Here is a 16,738-nt window from a genome sequence, read left to right on the forward strand (position 1 = left end):
TACCTGGTGCCGCTGCCTCTTTAAGAGACCCCGCGGCTCCGCCGGGCGCGCGCAGGCCCCGCCCCTCCCCGCGCGCTACAAAGTAGCCGTGGGCGTGACGTCATGGGAACCGGCTCTTAAAGGGGCAGGTGCGGCGGGGGGCGAGGAGCAGGAGTCCCTCCCTCGCCCAATCCCATCCCATCCTTGGGAGCCCCCGCCTCCCCCACCCCATCCTTTGGAGCCCCACGGAGCCGCGCGGCTCTTCGAAACGCAGCATTCCGCCCAAAAAGGTGGATCCCTTTCCGGACGGGCAGGTCCCGTCCTGTCCCGTTGGCATTGTTAATCACTCGTCTACCAACCGCACATCTATGAACCCCGCAGCCCGTTCCCGGCTCCCGCTCCTCCCCCTGGGACACGCAGCATCCCGCCCCACCACCCTGGCACTCCGGGGGTCTCACCCAGGTCTGCGGCAGCTCGGAGCCCCCCCAGGCACAGAGAGATCCGCCCGAGGCCTGACAAGGCGCCTCTAGCAGAGACCAGCTCCTGTTTATGTTGAAAGGGGTTTTTTTTAAAAGGTTTCAGACTGAGAGCATCTGCATTAAAAACCGCACGGGAGGGGAGACGTCGATGGGCACCGGCTGCACTCGGACACCGCCCCGGTGTGGGATGCGGCTGCAGTCAGCCTCGGCTCCAGCCTGGGCGATCAGGTTGCTGCAGTGCTGGGTGTGCCAGCTGTGCCAGCTGTGCCAGCTCCCAGCCCAGCCCTGCAGCCATCACCGTGGCCTTGAAAACTTGGTCCCTATGAATCTGCAAAAAGGGCTTTTCCAGCATTTAGAGATCACACCAGAGCACAAACATTCACTCACAAACCCACACTCACAATCCCGAGGCCAGTCTCTCCCAGATGTGCTTCCCCCGTGTTCCGTGACCCCAGTCCCTCTCCTCCACAGGGCTGAGGAGGGTCCTGCCACCACAGGCATGAGCAGCAGCACCGGGGACAGCATGGGTGGCCATTCCCACTCCTTGCTGAGGATCCAGGGGCATCACAGGGGTGTGTGGTAGGCTCTGGGTGCGTTAGAGGTGACACTGTCCACTCCCAGGTGCTGGAACATCTGCCACCTTCCTGCTGCCCCAGGGTCTTGGGGCTCCTGGGGGAACCGGCTGGGCTCCTCTCTAGAAATGGGGTCTTTATTTCCTCGCTCAGAAAAATAGATTCATTTCCAAAGTTAAAAAAGAGTTTTAAAAGAGGGAATGATGGAAGTGGAGGCTGGAATGTGCCAGGAAGTGGGGCTGTACATGAGATGGTGCGGGTGGGGCTGAGCCATCCCGCTCAGTAGCTCTCCTCCTCCTCACGGTAGTAGTGGTACCCGAGGGGGTCCCCGCTCTGGTCCCCAGCAGCGTTGGCCACCTCGCCCTGGCTGCCCTGTGGGCAGTACTTGGGGTCGTAGATCTGGCGGCCGAGGCCAAAGACCTGCCCGCTCTGGTTGGCGCCCTGGTTGGAGCCCATCTGCAGCGACATGGAGGAGTTGTCACACTTCTCTGTCCCCATCTTGGCATCATAGATGTGCCTCCTGGTGCCGGGAGCTGTCATGCCCACCTGGAAGGAAGGACAGGATGGAGCAGGGCTCAGCCATGGTCCCCCCATCCCTCCCCAGCCCGGCGTGGGGGCTCACCTGACTGGCACACTTGTTGGTGCCCATCTGGAGGCTGATGGTGGAGTGGTCCATGGGTGGCAGGATCTGGTTTTTGGGGTCGTAGAGGTGCCTCCGGGTGCCATAGGCTGTCATGCCGGACTGGCTAGCACACTTGTTCGTGCCCATCTGACAAAGGGGTCTGGTGAGGAGCGTGTGCTGCCTCACATGTGCCCCTTCTCCCCCAACCCTGTCCCCCCCAGCCTGGGGGACACAGCCAGTGCTCCCTAACCCATCTCAGGCTCCCGGCCATTGAGTGCAGGACACAGAGCCAAGGCAGTCCCAGATCCCAAGGACACTTGAGGCACCTCATGCCTCAGATCCCTCCAGCAACGCTTGGAGCTGTAACAGTGCTGAGAATCTGATAGAACTGGGCACCCTTTTCCCAACCCTCCACCCATGGGACCCTGTGGGGCAGCCCACCTGCAGCCCGATCACACACTGCCCAGCCTTCATCTTGGCCTCGTCAAAATTCCTCTGCTGCTTCTCCGAGTACTTCACGCCGATGTCCACCCCGCTCTGCAGCCCCTTCGTCTTGGCCTGCCAGGAGTGGCTGGAAGTGAGGAAGGACAGGGGTCCCAAACCTCCCACCCACTCCCTGTGCAGGGGGAGCTCTGTGATCCCACAGACACCACCCCAAACTGGGGGTCCCCATGGGGCTGCAGCCCCTCCCAAGCTGCTCATCCCCCCGTGCTCACCATTCCCGCCAGTGCCAGCAGCGACACCTGCACCTGTGTCAGGTTCCCGCTCTCAAAAAGGTCATTGGCTTCAAACAGGTCCACGGGGTTCATGCCATAGCTGACCATGGCCTTGATGAAGTTGGAGAGGTTCTCAAGCTGCGGAGAGGCAGAGGGGTGAGGCCTGGTGGGTGATGGCAGAGGAACAGCAGGTGGGTGGCAGCAGAGCTGCACCTACCTGGTGCCAGTTCTGAGCCGAGCGGTTGATCTTCCTCACCGAGTTGGGCTGCAGCTTGTTCATGAGCCTGCAGGGAGGCAGGGGGACATGAGGCTGTGGCAGGAAAGAACCTCAAGGGGCTGCAGGGTATAGACTCCTTTTGGAAGGTCCAGCCCACGCCTCCTCCATGTGAGGAAAATTTCCCCCCCAGGTCCCTGTTTGTTCTCAGGGCTCTCCCCAGACACAGAAGTCTTGGGGGTGACTCTGGCAGGTCCCACTGGCACAGATCCAGCCCACCCTTCCCACCACAAGGGCTGGTGAGGGTCCCCTGGAGGTTTGGTGTCCCCCATCATCCACCCAGCTGGAGCAGGGGCTGGGGGCCATGCTCAGGACCGCCCCAGGACTCACTCGCAGAGGATCACCCCGTCCTTCAGCCCCTTCTGGAAGTCAGGTCCGATCTGTTTTCCTGTGACGCTCTCGATCCACGTCCGCAGCTCAGCCTCCTTCTGTGGGTCATACTTCTGGGCGAGCTGGGGGGGCAGCAGGGGGACAGATCAGGCAGGGCCCCAGTGTACACCCCAAACCCCTCAGGGGGACAGTTCCCCCCTCGCTGGGATGGGGACAGGAGCATGAGGATGATGCTGCCAGCAGACATAGCAGCTTCTGAAACATTCCAAAAGTATGAGAATGAACTGCCCGTGGGGTTAGGGGGAAGTTCCCCCCCACCGGGATCTGTCCCTCCCTGTCCCCTGGAGCCCGTGGGAGCTCAGCTCTGAGCCCCGGGGGTCCTGGCCACGCGATGCTCTCCCTTTTCCTTCCGGCGAGGCCCAACCTCCGCCACAGATTCCTCGGTCACCGCGGCTATGCCAGGAATGTGGACGCCTCCTCCCAAATGGAGACCAGCTGCCAGGGCCGGCAGCATCTCCCACAGCGGCCTGTCGGCCCCAGCCCGCACGGGAAGGGAAAGTTCTCCTGGCCCGGGGAGGGAAGGGCCTGGAAAGCCCAAGTGCTGCCCCAGCCCAGCACCTCTGATGCTCCGCTGGCACCTGGGTGGCCCCAGAGCAGCCACCAACCTCTCGCCCATCCTGGGACCCTTCCTGGTCCCGTTATGTGCTGAGATCTATGAGTCCCTCGGGATCCTGGACACAGGGAGACACTGGGATGGGCACAGTCCAGCCCCACTAGGTGGTAAGGAGACACTCCAGTCCCAAATGGAAGCTCGACTGATGCAGGACACGGATCACCCTCATGACACCAGGTGTGTCCTGCCTGGGGGATTCTATAGTCCCACCAGCTGATTTTCCGGGGTGTGAGCAGCTGAAGCTCTTCTTCCCACCCCATGGCCAGCTTGAGGATTTCCCAGGGCATGGGGAGTGCACAGTGGACCAGCCCCTGAGAGATGCCAGTCTGCAAGGGCTTGCACAGTCTGGGAGCGTGTCACTGGTTTAACTGGTTCCCAGTGGGTGATGTCACCTCCATCAGAGGCACCGGGGCAGTCCGACTGGCTCATGTCTTGCTGAATCAACACGAAGCACCAAGAGCACGCGGCGGTGAGGGCCCGGCTCGTGTCACCCGCTCAGCTGGGGCAGCCCAGCCCCAGGCAGGCCGGGACCCGTCCGCTCCCCATTACGAAATGCAAATCCCCGGCGAGCCCAGGGAAGGAGCGCCCGGCCACGGCCACCGCATCCCACAGCCACGGCAGCCACGTGCCCGTCACCACTTGTCCCTTCTGCCTGCCTGCCCTGGCCCCGTCCAGGTGTCCCCGGGCAGAACACGCTCAAACCATCGGCCACCTGCCCCGGGGTGACCACGGCTTGATCTCCGCCCGCCTGGGGCCGGGCACAGCCGCCGACTGCCCGGGGCTGCTGCGTCCCCCGCGCCCCCCCTGCCCGGCAGGACCCCCGTGCGCGGTAGAGGGGTCAGGAGGATGCTGGCAGCTGCCTACACACTCCGCGGCACCCAGATCCCTCCTAGGGGTGCAAACAGCTCTGCCGGAGGCTCCTATCCCTCCTTCCCCTTCCGGCCCCGCGGCACTTCGGAGGGAGAAGCACCGGGGCCAAAAGCCGCATCCCCAGAGACGGCGCCGCGGGGACGCCGCCAGGTCGGAGCATCCCGCAGAGCGATGTGGAGATGCGGGGAGGCAGAAAGTGGAGAAGCTTCGTGGAGCTGGTTCGGAGCCGCGGAGGATCGAAGTGATCGCCCCCAGACCTCGGTGTGACGGGGACGCTGCCCCGCAGTTTACCAGGTGCGGCCACCGCACGGGAGACACCCAGCCCCGGTCCCCCAAAACACCTCCCTGGGACCCTCTAGGTAGGCTCAGGGCACCCCGAGACTGAGAGCACAGCTTCGGTATCCCCAGCCTTCAGAGATCTCGGTACACTGGGTCCTTCAGTTCCGCATCCTCCCGGGAAGCCCCGGATTTCCATCTTCCCGGAATCCCCCAACTTCTCCGCTCTTGGCCGGCTCTGCATTCCTGGGGCATACCGGAAAAAACTCCCGCTCTCCAGAATCCGGGATGCAACCGGAACGCCCCAGCAGCACCGGGATGCTCGGCTCTCCCGGACCTCCAGGAGTACCGGTAGCCACAGCTCCCGGGGTGACCCCGGTATTCCCCAGCCCCCGCTTCACCCCCGTCCGGTGGTCCCGGTCCCGCCCGGCCCCCGCCGCTGCTCACCCGATTCTTGACTTCGGCGGAGAGGCCGTAGGACGGGCCCTTGTTGAACTGGCAGCTGCTCATGGCGGGGAACAGAGCCGGTACCGGAGCGGGGAGCGGGACGGGGCCGGTACCGGAGCGGGCTCGGGCGGGGCGGGGGCGGGAACGGGCCCGGCCCCCCCGCGTTCATTGGACGGGACGAAATATCCAAATAAGGGCAGGAGCGGCCGGATCGAGGGGAGGGTCCCGAGCCCCGACACTGGGACCCGGGGAGCACCGGGAGGCACCGGGAGGCACCGGGAGTCGGGGAAAGCCGGGGTGGGGTCTGGAGCCGTCCTGGGCACGGGGCACGCACGGCCACGGACAGATGCACACGCAGACGGACGGGTACACGCGTGTGCATCCGTGTACACGGGCGTGTTGTGTGCACACACATACACACAACAAACACACACAACACATCACACACACACACAGCACACACACACACGGCACACACTCACTCACTCACTCACTCACTCACTCACTCACACCTGCCTGCGCACACCCACGGTCACGCACACACGCAGGGCACACCTACACCTTCCCTCGTCCCCGCACCCATCCCCGACCCCGTCCCGCTCTCCTTTCCCCACCCCACGCCTTGCCCGTGTCCCAACGGGGCCCGCAGAAGTCCCACTCGAGACGGCCCGGCCCGGCCCGGCCCAGCGGGGAGGTCCCGGGATGAAGCGGGGGGGACACACCGTCACCCCGTGACCCTCCGCGGGGCTGGCAGCCGGCCCGGGCAGCCCGTGGGCAGCGGCCGGGGGTCCCCACGCAGCGCCCGGAGGGCCCGGCCCGGCCCTCACCGGGGGTTTATCCGACGTGCCCGGGATAGTCCCGCTGTGAGGTCGCGATGCCCCGTGGGTGGGAGAGTCACGGGTGGGACTGTGGGTGCGCAGAGGTCGGTGGGGACAAGGGGCAGGGCTGTGACCCCCAAAAGGCCGGTCCCGGCACCGACACCGACACCGAGCCCACGGAAGGGCAGAGCCGGGACCATCCCACGAGTGGGAGCTCAGAGCCCCCATCCCACTCCAGAGGGATGGCGTTTGGACGGGTGGACATCCCCAAACAGCATGAACTCCCCAGAGCGCGGCAGTCCCACGGGGACCAGCACCGAGTGGGGCTCAGCCCCCCACCCCTCTGTAAGCCCCGGGCTGCAGCACCCAAACCCCCTCAAGCATCCCCAGAAGTGCCGGGGTTCCGCTGCTCCCTGGGACCCTGCAGGGCAGCCAGGGTGCCCCTGGCCCCGGCCTCGCTCCTGGGTGCGCGTTCGGCTTTTCCTGTTTCAGGTCGGGCTGCGAAGCCGATGAGGAAATGAGGCGGCGTCACACGCGCCCTCCTGACACTGCGCCCCGCGAATGTGACCGGATCCGTGAGGAACCCGCACTGCGGCCGGGCCGAGCGAGGAGCTGAGGGCAGCGGCCCCCCGGGAACGATGTTCTCCCGGAAGAAGCGAGAGCTCATAAAAACCCCCTCCATCTCCAAGAAGAGCCGGGCGGGAAGCCCCGTCCCACAGACCCTGCCGGTGAGTGTTCCCCCGGTACCCTTGGCACGGTGGGGCTTGTAGGGGCAGCAGCAGCCACGGAACTGCTGGGCACAGCCACAAGCTGGCAATGGGGCCCTGGGTACGTCCAGGAGCTCTGTAAAGAGGAGGGAAACGAGAAAAAACCGTACTCACGGGGCTGTGAGGGGTGGAATTTTACCCCAGATGAAGGGGACTGAGCAGGGGCCGAGGGAGGCGGGAGGGCAGGAAGGGACAGGGAGGAAATGGGGGGGCCGTGTCCGAGGGTTTGGGAAGGGCAGAGAGACTCACAAACCTCCCTGGGGGCCGGGATGGGAGCGGGGCGACCGCAGGCTCGGCCAGCCCCGGTGCCTCGGCTCTGCCAGATATTTATTTATTGCCGTGTGGACCCCCCCGGGGCCGGAGGGGCCAGGAGGAAACGCTGCGGGCCGGGGCTCCCCGGCGCACCCCGCACTGCCCGCCCCGCGCCTGCGCCCCAGTCCCGGTGCGTGGGGCGACACCGGCCGGGCACGATGCGGTCGACGGCGACCTGGAGCCCACCCGCGGCTCCTTAGCAGGGGACACCCGTCCCCACCCCCGTCCCCATCCCCGGGAGAGGGGCCTATGGGTGGCGGCCAGCGGGATGCTCGGCCGGGCTGCGGGCAAGAAAAGCTACAGCCCCTCGGCGGCGGCGGGCAGAGCCCACCCGCCCCAGCGCTCCCTGGACTCGCTGCCCCGCACGCCCGCCGTGAGGCTGACGGTACGGCCGGGGGCACCCCGGGGCACCGGAGGGAGGGACGGGGGGCGCCGGGGCCGCTGCAATCCGGGAGGACCGAGACGGGGCTGGGGTGGCCCCAGGAGTTTTGGGGTGGAGGTCTTTGCGCCTCCTTGCAGCCCCACGGTGGTCTGGCCCCCCTGGGGATGGGCTCCCCCGTTCGCCCTCGCCCGCGGAAGCCTCGTGCTCTCGGCGCTCCGTGATTGCCCCGCCGGTGCCAAAAACACTTCCGGCAGCGCCCGGCCAGGGATGCTGAGACCCCGCGCGTTTGGGTCACTGGTGGGAGCTGCTGGGGGGCTGAGGGGCTGCAGGGTCCCCTCCCCATACCCAAGGACTCCCGCTGGATGTGTAAGCCATGCACAGCTCTGAACAGTGCCGCTACCAGCCCCTCCCTCAGTGCGATTTTACCCCTAGAAATTTTGGGCTTCCTCCATCTGTAAAATACCTGCAAAGCCCCCAACAACAGCCTGGGAGGTGTCTCTGTCTCTGCCTCCTCCCCCGGCATGGGAGCAGCTGAAAAAGAGGAAGAGCTACGCGGGCCGGATCCTGCTGCCATTTTGCTGTGTTGGGGTCCCCAGCCCCCTGGGATGGGCAGCCCCATCACGGTGGGTGCTGGGGTGGACAAGCAATGTCACCCACACTGTCACTGCGTGCCCCTCATGACAAACACGGACCCAGAGGAGCTGGCAGGGACTGGTGGGGGCAGCCGGGCGAGTGCCCAGACCCTGCCCACTCTTCCAGGACAGTCCCGGAAGGGGATCCCTGCCGGGGGAAACTGAGGCACGACACATCTGGAGGGTCTGGCACCAGCCCCCCAAGGCTGTTCCCCAGGATGGTGGCGTGGGGGGTCCTGGGGCACTTCCCTCTCCAGGGTCCCCACCGTGCTGGCTGTGCCCTGACACTCACCCTTGCTCCCCAGGACCTCTCCCGCAAGGATTGCCTGGAGGCACCGGGCTCCAGCGTGGGGGAGCTGTCCCCAGGCAGCGCCAAGCTCAGCAGCAGCCCCAGCGCCGTGGGCACCCTGAAGCGCCCCACCAGCCTGAGCCGCCATGCCAGCGCCGCCGGCTTCTCCCTGCCCACAGCCCCCCGCACCGTGCCCAAGGGACACAAGACCCCCACGTCCTACAGCCCCATGGAGGGCGGGGACGGTCCCTTCATCGACCCCGAGGACATCTCCCAGCTGCTGGCGGACGTCGCCCGCTTCGCCGATGCCCTGGAGAAGCTGCGGGATATGGTGCTGCGCGATGGTGAGCGCCAAACACCCGCAGCGCAGCCCCCCGGGACACACCCAGCCGTGGGTGGGGGTCTCTGCCTGGGCCAGGGGGCACCAGGAGCTCGGGGGGAACCGTGCAGCCGCAGTCAGAGGTGGTGGGTGACTGGTGGGTGAGTGGAACTCGGAGCCAGGATAACAGCGGCTTCCTGCCGAGAGCTATTTTCATCCGCCCGTTTTCCTGTTTACAGCACGGCCGTGCCAGCCGCCTGCCAGGGCCCCCCGACCCCCATGGGGTGCCGGGCACGGCCCCCCAGCCCAGCAGGACGGGCAGCAGGAGGGGTTGGGTGGTCTGCAGGCTCACGAGCAGCTCTCCTTGCCCGAGGGGACACGGGGAATGCATCGATCCCGTGGGCTGGGGGCGTGTGACACCGCCGTGTCGGTCCTGGTTTTGCAGAAACCCAACCCTGAGCTGGAGGCTGGGATGGGGAGGGGGCTTCTGTTGCTGCTGAAGATGAATAGATCACACGGACACAGGTCGAGGTGTGGTGGAAGGAAGAGAGAGTTTATTTTTCCTCCCAGGATTTATAGGCTTCTGACCACAGCCAGGGATTGGATGGTCAGGATAACACTTTCTCACTGCACTGGCCATGAGAGATGCCCATCACAAGACAGAAAAAATGTACACATATCTATGTTTACAGTTACTGTCCTGGAAAAGTCTTTAGAAAGCCATGTCAGCAAGCTCAGAAGCTGACAGGCTTTCAGGGCGACAGGCTTCACCTGGCTGGGCAGTGGATGCTGATCCCCCATCCCAGCACTTCCATAGCGGAGGTTCCTCACTTCCTAACCAGGTTGCCAATCCCCAGCCCTAGCCCTGCCCTGGGGGGTCCTGGCCAGACCCTTGGGCTGGCAACTGGAGCCCACAGCAGGGAGAGCCCTGGGGGGAGCCTGTGGGATGCAGAAAGCCTGGCTGGACCAGGCCCATCCCTCCTGGCTGGGAGCGTCCATCTGGCAGGAGGGAGGGAAGGAAATGGAGGAAATTCCCAAACTGCTTTCAAGGGAAAAAGTTACTATGGAGGAAAAAATGCCTCAAAGGTCAGCCTGCCCCCTGGCCAACACCAGGCTGGGCAGGAGACACACGGCCATGGCTGTGGGGAGGTGCTGGACAAGCAGGATGTGGCCATGGCAGTCCTGGGGGGCCCCGAGGCCAGGGGGATTTGCTGCCTGGTCTGGTGGCAGGTCCCTGCCTGGGTGGGACGTGGCTGGCAGGCGGTGGCTGGGAGGTCAGCAGAGGATGGGTGCAGGACAGGGATGCAGAGCAGAGACGTGGGACACAGGGCAGGGATTTGGGACGAGGATGCAGCATCTCAGCCCCCCTTTCTTGCAGACCCCAAGGAGCCCCAGCGGCCACTGGCCCACGAGTGCCTGGGTGAAACCCTGCGCATCCTGCGCCAGGTCATCAACAAGTACCCACTGCTCAACACCCTGGAGACCCTGACAGCCGCTGGGACCCTCATCTCCAAAGTCAAGGGTGAGACCCTGGGGCTGGGAGCTCTGTCCCGCTCCCCTCCTGCCCCACGGTGTGTGGGGGAATTGGGGAGCCCATGGAGCCAGGAGTGGAGCTGCCCCCATGGACTGGTGGAGAGGGCGAAAGCATTGTCTTCCTCTTGCTGTGGTTCAGCTTTAGGGATGATGTAGTGTCAGAAATGACAGATCTTGCCTGGGGGTTTCCAGGCACAGCCACAGGAAAAACACTGAAATAATCGGATCCTGCTCCTGGCAGCCTCTTGTGTTTATGGAGCGGGGTCTGGGAGGTCAGATCCCAGCTGGGCACCACCTCCTGCCGCTGTCACCCACGGGGAGGGGGTGGCTGCACCTACCGCAGCCACAGCACAAGCTTCTGAGTCACCTGTGGCTTCCTGGACACCCAGCAGCAGCCACGGGGGACAGGAGGGCAGGAGGGCTGCCATGAGGCTGCTCCCACACAGGGATGGGAGGGAATGGGTTTAGAGCAGACTTCTCCCCACCCCAATTGGCCCAGGCTCTGCCCAGGAGCCCTGGCTGCTGGTGTCCCATGGTGTGGGCGCCTGCCAAGCGCTGTTGGCCCCAGTTCCTGCTGCTGGTGGTGGTTCCTTGTTTGACTGTGGGTAAGAGCCCTCCTGGAGGAGTTTGTCCTGCTTGGAGAGGGGTCTGCAGGAGCCACGAGGCAGGGCAGGCAGTGGAACAGGTCCAGCAGCACTTTTCCAGCAGCCCTGAGTAACGGGAATAAACAGAAACACAAGCCAAGAGATGCTGTCAGGGACGTCAATCCCGGGAAGGAGGAGGGGGAAACTACTACTCTGGAAAAATCCATTGTCCATAGACATGATCCTTCCCACTGCTCCTTTGATTCACCCCAGCCCTTTCCCCAGCCCCAAAGCCCCCTCTGATGCCAGCATGAGCTGGCAGGTCTTTCTGCTGAGACAGGGACAGCTGCTTGTGGCAACAGGGCTCCCACATTTCCTCATCTCCAGGTTTCCACTACGAATCCAACAATGAGGCAGACAAGCGGGAGTTCGAGAAGGCCGTGGAGACCATCGCCGTGTCCTTCAGCAGCACGTAAGGGACTTGGGGCAGCCATCCCCTGCAGGCAGCCTGTGTCACTGTCCCTGTGCTGAGCCCAGCCGTGCTCCTGTCCTCACAGGGTGTCCGAGTTCCTCATGGGGGAGGTGGACAGCAGCACCATCCTCTCCATCCCACCCAGCGACCAGAACCAGGTGAGCGATACCTGGCTGCTCCTGCCACGTGGGGCTCAGGATGGCACAGGGCTCTGGCTGCTCCCCTCAGCTCTGCTGTGAGCCCAGAGCAGGGTGTTGTTCCAGTGACAGTTCCATTAGCTCCTGGGCACAGCCTGGGCACAGCTGACTTCCAGCAGCGGCCAAAAGGCTCCAGCAGCTCCGGCTTCCCTCCATCTGCCAGCCCCTCCAGCTGCTCCCCATCCTCTTGGCTGACCAGTCCCTCTTCTTTCCCAATTCCCAAAGACTATGGAGAGCCTCTATGGGGGGATTCCTGGGCCTGGAGGAGATGGAGTGCCCTCGGGCATGGGCAGCTACGACACAGGTAAGCAGGATGATTCTGGGTGCAGGGTTTGGGGTCTGTGCAGGAACTGGCACCTTCCCCATCACCGCTGCTGTCCTCAGCCACACTGGCTCCTCAGCAGAGCTGGGGCACTGGGGCTGGCACAGAGCTTTGCACTGGAAGCCCACGGAGTGTCCATCCCTCCCCAGCCCGTCCTCCGGCCGAGGAGGTGGACGTGATGCTGCAGCGCTGTGAGGGGGGCGTGGACGCTGCCCTCCAGTACGCCAAAACCATCTCCAAGTACATGAAGGACCTGATCGGATACCTGGAGAAGAGAACCACACTGGGTGAGTGGGGGAACAGCAGCTGGGTCCCTTCTGGAGCAGGGCTGAGCCACAGGACGGGTTGAGGTCCCGCCTGGATGAGGCTGATGCTGCCAGGGCAGTGGGAACCTCACTCCTCAAGTTCCTGATTAATTTTTCAAAAGGAGATTGGGTTCCACCAGGGAAATCCCGGTGTCTCATGTGTCTTTTCACTTTCAACCTTTTTCTTCCAGAGATGGAGTTTGCCAAAGGGCTCCAGAAGATGGCAAACAGCTGCAAGCAAACCATCAGTCAGGAGGTAAGTCCCCAGGTCCCTGAAGTCCCCGGTGCCAGACTGGATTGGGAGCCAGCAGCCCTGGAGAGCCCATTCCATGTGCCCCAGCTTGGGAGGACATGGGGACACCTCTCCAGAGCTTTGCCTGCAGAAATTCGGGATGGGGCTTTTACCAGCAGTCACCAGCCTTACCTTCCCTCTGGCTCTTCCTCCCCGAAGGACTCATCTCCTTGAGCTCATGCTGGGTGCTGGGGCTCAGGGAGATGTGCTTTCCCTCTCCCCAGACCAACATGCCTTTCCTGTCCATCTATCTGCTGGCCCTGGAGCAGGACATGGAGCACGGGACCTCAGTTCTGCAGGCAGCCAACACCCTGCAGCAACAAACCTTCCTCCAGGTGAGGGGACTGAAGGTCTCTCCCAGGGCTGGAGGTCCTGGTGTTGCAGAGGTGGCTCTTCCTTAGCTCAGTCCAGGGGGAACCTGCATCCAGCACTTCCCAGGCTGTGGATTTTCATCCCTGGCACAAACCATTGCCTGTGACCCGTCCCAGGAGCGATAGTGACCACCACAGGGCACTTCTCCATGTGAAGTGTTGGTGAGGGCACAGCAGGAGTGCTCAGCTCAGGTCACCAGGGGGCTGTTCCTCCCTTCCCCACGCAGCCACTGACGGTGAGACGCCTGGAGCACGAGAAACGCAGGAAGGAGATCAAGGAGCAGTGGCACCGGGCACAGAGGAAACTGGTGAGTGGCTGGGTTTGTGTTCCCAATGCCAGCCTGGAGGAACTCGTGACACCTCCTCTGAGGGTGCTGGGCACCCTGCTCCTCTCCAGCAGTGTTGGGTGCCTCTGCTGTGCTGGGGGACCCCAGCAGGAGCTGGTGACCCCCTTGCTGGGCTCCAGCTTCACCCTGGCTCTCCCTGGCAGCAAGAGGCGGAGGGGAACCTGCGCAAGGCCAAGCAGACGTACATGCAGCGCAGCGAGGAGCACGACAAGGCCAAGTACATGGCGGTGAAAGCAGAGGAGGAGCAGCAAAACACAACCAGCAGCGTCACCACCAAAACCCTGGACAAGAAGAGGCGGCTGGAAGAGGAAGCCAAGAACAAGGTAGGAGGGTGACAGCTCTGGAGGGGTCCCCTGAGCCACGTGGGGCAAACTGCTCCTCAAAAATGAGACAGGCCTGGATGAACTGGGTCCAAGGGGCTGTTCCTATTCTCCTCACCTCTGAGCTGCTCCCATCCCTTGCTCTCCCAACTCCTAGGCAGAAGAGGCCATGGCCACGTATCGCACCTGTGTGGCCGATGCAAACACACAGAAGCAGGAGCTGGAGGACACCAAGGTGAACTCCCTGCGGCAGATCCATGAAGTGATCAAACAGACTGACCAGGTCATCAAGTCGGTGAGTGGGGCTGGCCTGGGGTGTGCCCAGGGCAGGAGGTGACTGTGCCCTGCTCTGGAGAGCTCAGAGCTGCCTTCCAGCAGAGCTGTTGCTATTCCAGAGGGCGTTTGGGTGGATGCAGAGCTCCCCTCTCCCTCTGGCTCAGAAAAGCACCGCTTTGTGCTCCTGATTTCCCACCTAACCCGGAGCTCCTCACGTGCCACCAAGCTCACTGTCCCTCTCCACGTCACCTTTAGGCCACCATCTCCTTCTACCAGCTCATGCACATGCAGACAGCGCCGCTGCCCGTGAATTTCCAGACGCTGTGTGAGAGCAGCAAGCTCTACGACCCGGGCCAGCAGTACGCGTCCCATGTCCGGCAGCTGCAGCGCGGCGACGAGCCCGACGTCCAGTACGACTTCGAGCCCTACGTGTCCCACAACGCCTGGTAAGGGTGGAGAGGGTTCATTCCTGGGTAATGCTCCGGTTCAGCCGTGTTCCCTTCGTTATCTCCTGCCACCCACGCTCTCCTGCAGGAGGCAGGATGCTTTCAGCATTCCTGAAGGCAGCTCCTGCTGGGAATGCTGGGGCTGGACCAGCTGGGGATTGCCCTCTTATCCTTCAATGGATGAGACAGGCTGTTTATTTAAGAGACTGTGATTCCCGAGATGGGTGGATGGCAGCCATGGATAAAGTTTCCAAGTGTTTCCATCCATGTTCCCTTTTCCCCTTTTCCCCTCCAGGTCTCCCTTTACTCGGGCACGGAAGGGCAGCTTCAATGCCAGCGAGTTCTCCACGAGTGCAGAAGGGGCCGGGGCTGGCTCAGAGGGAACAGCAGGAGCCAAGGAGTCACCAAGTGGGGCTGGAGCAGCCGAGCGAAGAGGTGAGTCTGGAGCCCCTGAGTTCTGCATCACCTGCCCCATGTCCCCCCAGGCAGGAGCAGAGTGGGACCCCCAGGGTACCAGGGGCTTTGCTGGCAGCAGCAGGATGGGCTGGGAGCCTCCCAGACTGGATTTCCTGAAGGACACTAAATCAGATCTTGATTTTGGTCCCTAACAAACCATTGCCCATCTCCCCTTTCCTTGCTGGGTGTCACTGGAGGCACCAAACCCCACCAGCAGCTTCCCCCAGTCACCCCAGTTTCTCCTGTCATCCAGGCTGCTCTCCAGCCATTTTCTCCCAAACACAGCAATCCCAACGGACTGTGTGTTCTCTCTGCAGGTGGGAGGGGACACCAGGTCCACAAATCCTGGCCAACTTCTGTGGCTGATGCTGACAGCAGCCTGGATTCCAGTGCAGGTAGATGCAGAGCCCAGGAGTCCCTCCCAGCACAGCCAGTCTGAACCCAGAGGTTCCCAGGGAGGCATCCCCTGTTTTACCTGCCTTGTGAGAACCCTGTTGTAAATGACCATGCTGATCCCAGTCTCCAGTGGGATGGGGTGGGATTTGATGGGATGGGGTGAGCTCTCAGAAGAGAAGCAGCTTTGCAGGTGATTCACTGGCCTGTGGGATTTCCTTGGACAGGTGAATTCGGCCACAAGCTCCAGCGGCTGTCATCCAACGGCACCGCGTCCTCCAGTGAGGAGCTGGAGGAGAAGGACGGGACCTCCACTCCCTTTGAGCAGAGTAGGTGACAGGGTGGGAGGTGACAGAGCTGCTGCCACCCCCCCCACCACGGCAGAGCTCCTTGCCAGCTGCTTTTCCCAAATTCTGTAGTTCTGCAGGCAAACCCAACAATTGCTGGAGGTTGCTGACGGTGTCCCCAGCAGCTCTCCCTTTCCTGAGGTGACAGTCCTGCTCAAGCTGTGCCTGATCTCACATTTCCTTTTCCATAGGCATCAATGGGATCACCCCAGAGCTGGCAGCTCCCACAGGGCCCTTCAGGAATGTTGGCTTGTCCAAGGCTGCCCAGACCCATCGGCTGAGGAAGCTCCGTGCTCCTTCCAAATGTCGGGAGTGCAACAGCTACGTGTACTTCCAGGGCGCCGAGTGCGAGGAGGTGAGCTGGGAGAACTGGGGGTGGAACCCAGCTCTGACCATGGCCAGGGGGACATTTCTGCTGTGGGGAAGGTTCCAGGTGGAAAACAGGGCTTTCCCTCGGTGCTGCAGCACCCCCAAGGCATTTTTCCCGTCTCCCACCATGCTCTGAGCAGTTCCTGGTGTCTCTGTGGCTGCCCCCAACCTCCACGTGCTCCCCTCTCTCTTCCAGTGCTACCTGGCCTGCCACAAGAAGTGCCTGGAGACCTTGGCCATCCAGTGTGGGCACAAGAAGCTCCAAGGGAAGCTGCAGCTCTTTGGGCAGGACTTCATGAAGGCGTCTCAGGGCAGCCCGGATGGGATCCCCTTCATCGTCAAGAAATGCATTTCGGAGATTGAGAAGCGGGCCCTGAAAACAAAGGTGAGTGACATTCCCCTCTCCTCCTCCTCAGCTGGCTGAGCCACAGGCCCTTGGAAGGATCCTCTGGAAAACCAACATGCTGGACTTCAGATTTCCACAGGGCAGGGAGCCAGGGATGGCCCAGACACCCAAACTCTGCCTTTGGAAAATCCCCGCTCCTGCCTCCTGCTTTCCTATGAAGCAGGAATGACTGAGCTGGAAGGAGATATCCCAAAATGACTTCCCAAAGGGATTTCCCACTCCAAAAGGAGAGGGTGGGAGCACACAGCTCAGTGTGCCATGCAAACATGAAGAGGAACCTCTCCCCTCACTTCAGCTCCACTTTTCTCTCTTTCACAGGGCATCTACCGAGTTAACGGTGTCAAGACCCGTGTGGAGAAGCTTTGCCAGGCCTTTGAGAATGGGAAGGAGCTGGTGGAGCTGTCCCAGGCCTCCCCCCATGACATCAGCAATGTCCTGAAGCTCTACCTGAGACAGGTGAGGTGCTGGTGGTGCCTCATGGCGGGGGAATTGGGGAGGGGAGTTGGCCAGAGGAACCCACCTGGCAGGAGGAATTCTGCACCAGG

General features: G+C 62.9%; 2 protein-coding genes across 4 annotated transcripts in view; one reads left to right on the forward strand and one right to left on the reverse strand.

The window, feature by feature from the left end:
- Positions 1-1,149: 1,149 nt before the first annotated feature.
- Positions 1,150-8,216, reverse strand: CNN2 (calponin 2). Of its 2 annotated transcripts, none has more exons than XM_033520206.1 (7): positions 7,981-8,216; positions 2,973-3,094; positions 2,586-2,652; positions 2,369-2,506; positions 2,094-2,210; positions 1,653-1,799; positions 1,150-1,576 (listed from the first exon to the last, which is right to left on the reverse strand). In XM_033520206.1, the coding sequence occupies exons 1-7, from the start codon at positions 8,134-8,136 to the stop codon at positions 1,310-1,312; spliced, it is 1,014 nt and encodes a 337-aa protein (XP_033376097.1). In that variant the 5' UTR covers positions 8,137-8,216; the 3' UTR covers positions 1,150-1,309. The 2 variants fall into 2 exon arrangements, with proteins under 2 accessions (XP_033376097.1, XP_015507276.1); XM_015651790.2 differs by lacking the exon at positions 7,981-8,216 and adding an exon at positions 5,239-5,383.
- ARHGAP45 (Rho GTPase activating protein 45) overlaps positions 5,448-16,738 on the forward strand; it is a 16,244-nt gene continuing 4,953 nt past the window's right edge. Inside the window, exons 1-19 of one of the 2 annotated variants that reach the window (XM_015651789.1) lie at positions 5,448-6,784; positions 8,455-8,782; positions 10,136-10,279; positions 11,262-11,346; positions 11,432-11,504; positions 11,769-11,847; positions 12,015-12,152; positions 12,362-12,426; positions 12,687-12,797; positions 13,061-13,141; positions 13,324-13,503; positions 13,658-13,795; positions 14,032-14,222; positions 14,518-14,657; positions 14,996-15,073; positions 15,299-15,400; positions 15,610-15,773; positions 15,984-16,172; positions 16,512-16,649. In XM_015651789.1, the coding sequence (XP_015507275.1) occupies positions 6,695-6,784; positions 8,455-8,782; positions 10,136-10,279; positions 11,262-11,346; positions 11,432-11,504; positions 11,769-11,847; positions 12,015-12,152; positions 12,362-12,426; positions 12,687-12,797; positions 13,061-13,141; positions 13,324-13,503; positions 13,658-13,795; positions 14,032-14,222; positions 14,518-14,657; positions 14,996-15,073; positions 15,299-15,400; positions 15,610-15,773; positions 15,984-16,172; positions 16,512-16,649 (2,514 nt within the window). In that variant the 5' untranslated portion in view covers positions 5,448-6,694. Of the gene's footprint in view, positions 6,785-7,105; positions 7,521-8,454; positions 8,783-10,135; positions 10,280-11,261; positions 11,347-11,431; positions 11,505-11,768; positions 11,848-12,014; positions 12,153-12,361; positions 12,427-12,686; positions 12,798-13,060; positions 13,142-13,323; positions 13,504-13,657; positions 13,796-14,031; positions 14,223-14,517; positions 14,658-14,995; positions 15,074-15,298; positions 15,401-15,609; positions 15,774-15,983; positions 16,173-16,511; positions 16,650-16,738 lie in introns of those variants that run through there. The other variant, XM_015651788.3, reaches the window with a different exon arrangement.

This window comes from Parus major, chromosome 28, assembly GCF_001522545.3.
Source record: "Parus major isolate Abel chromosome 28, Parus_major1.1, whole genome shotgun sequence".
Classification (NCBI taxonomy): Eukaryota; Metazoa; Chordata; class Aves; order Passeriformes; family Paridae; genus Parus; species Parus major.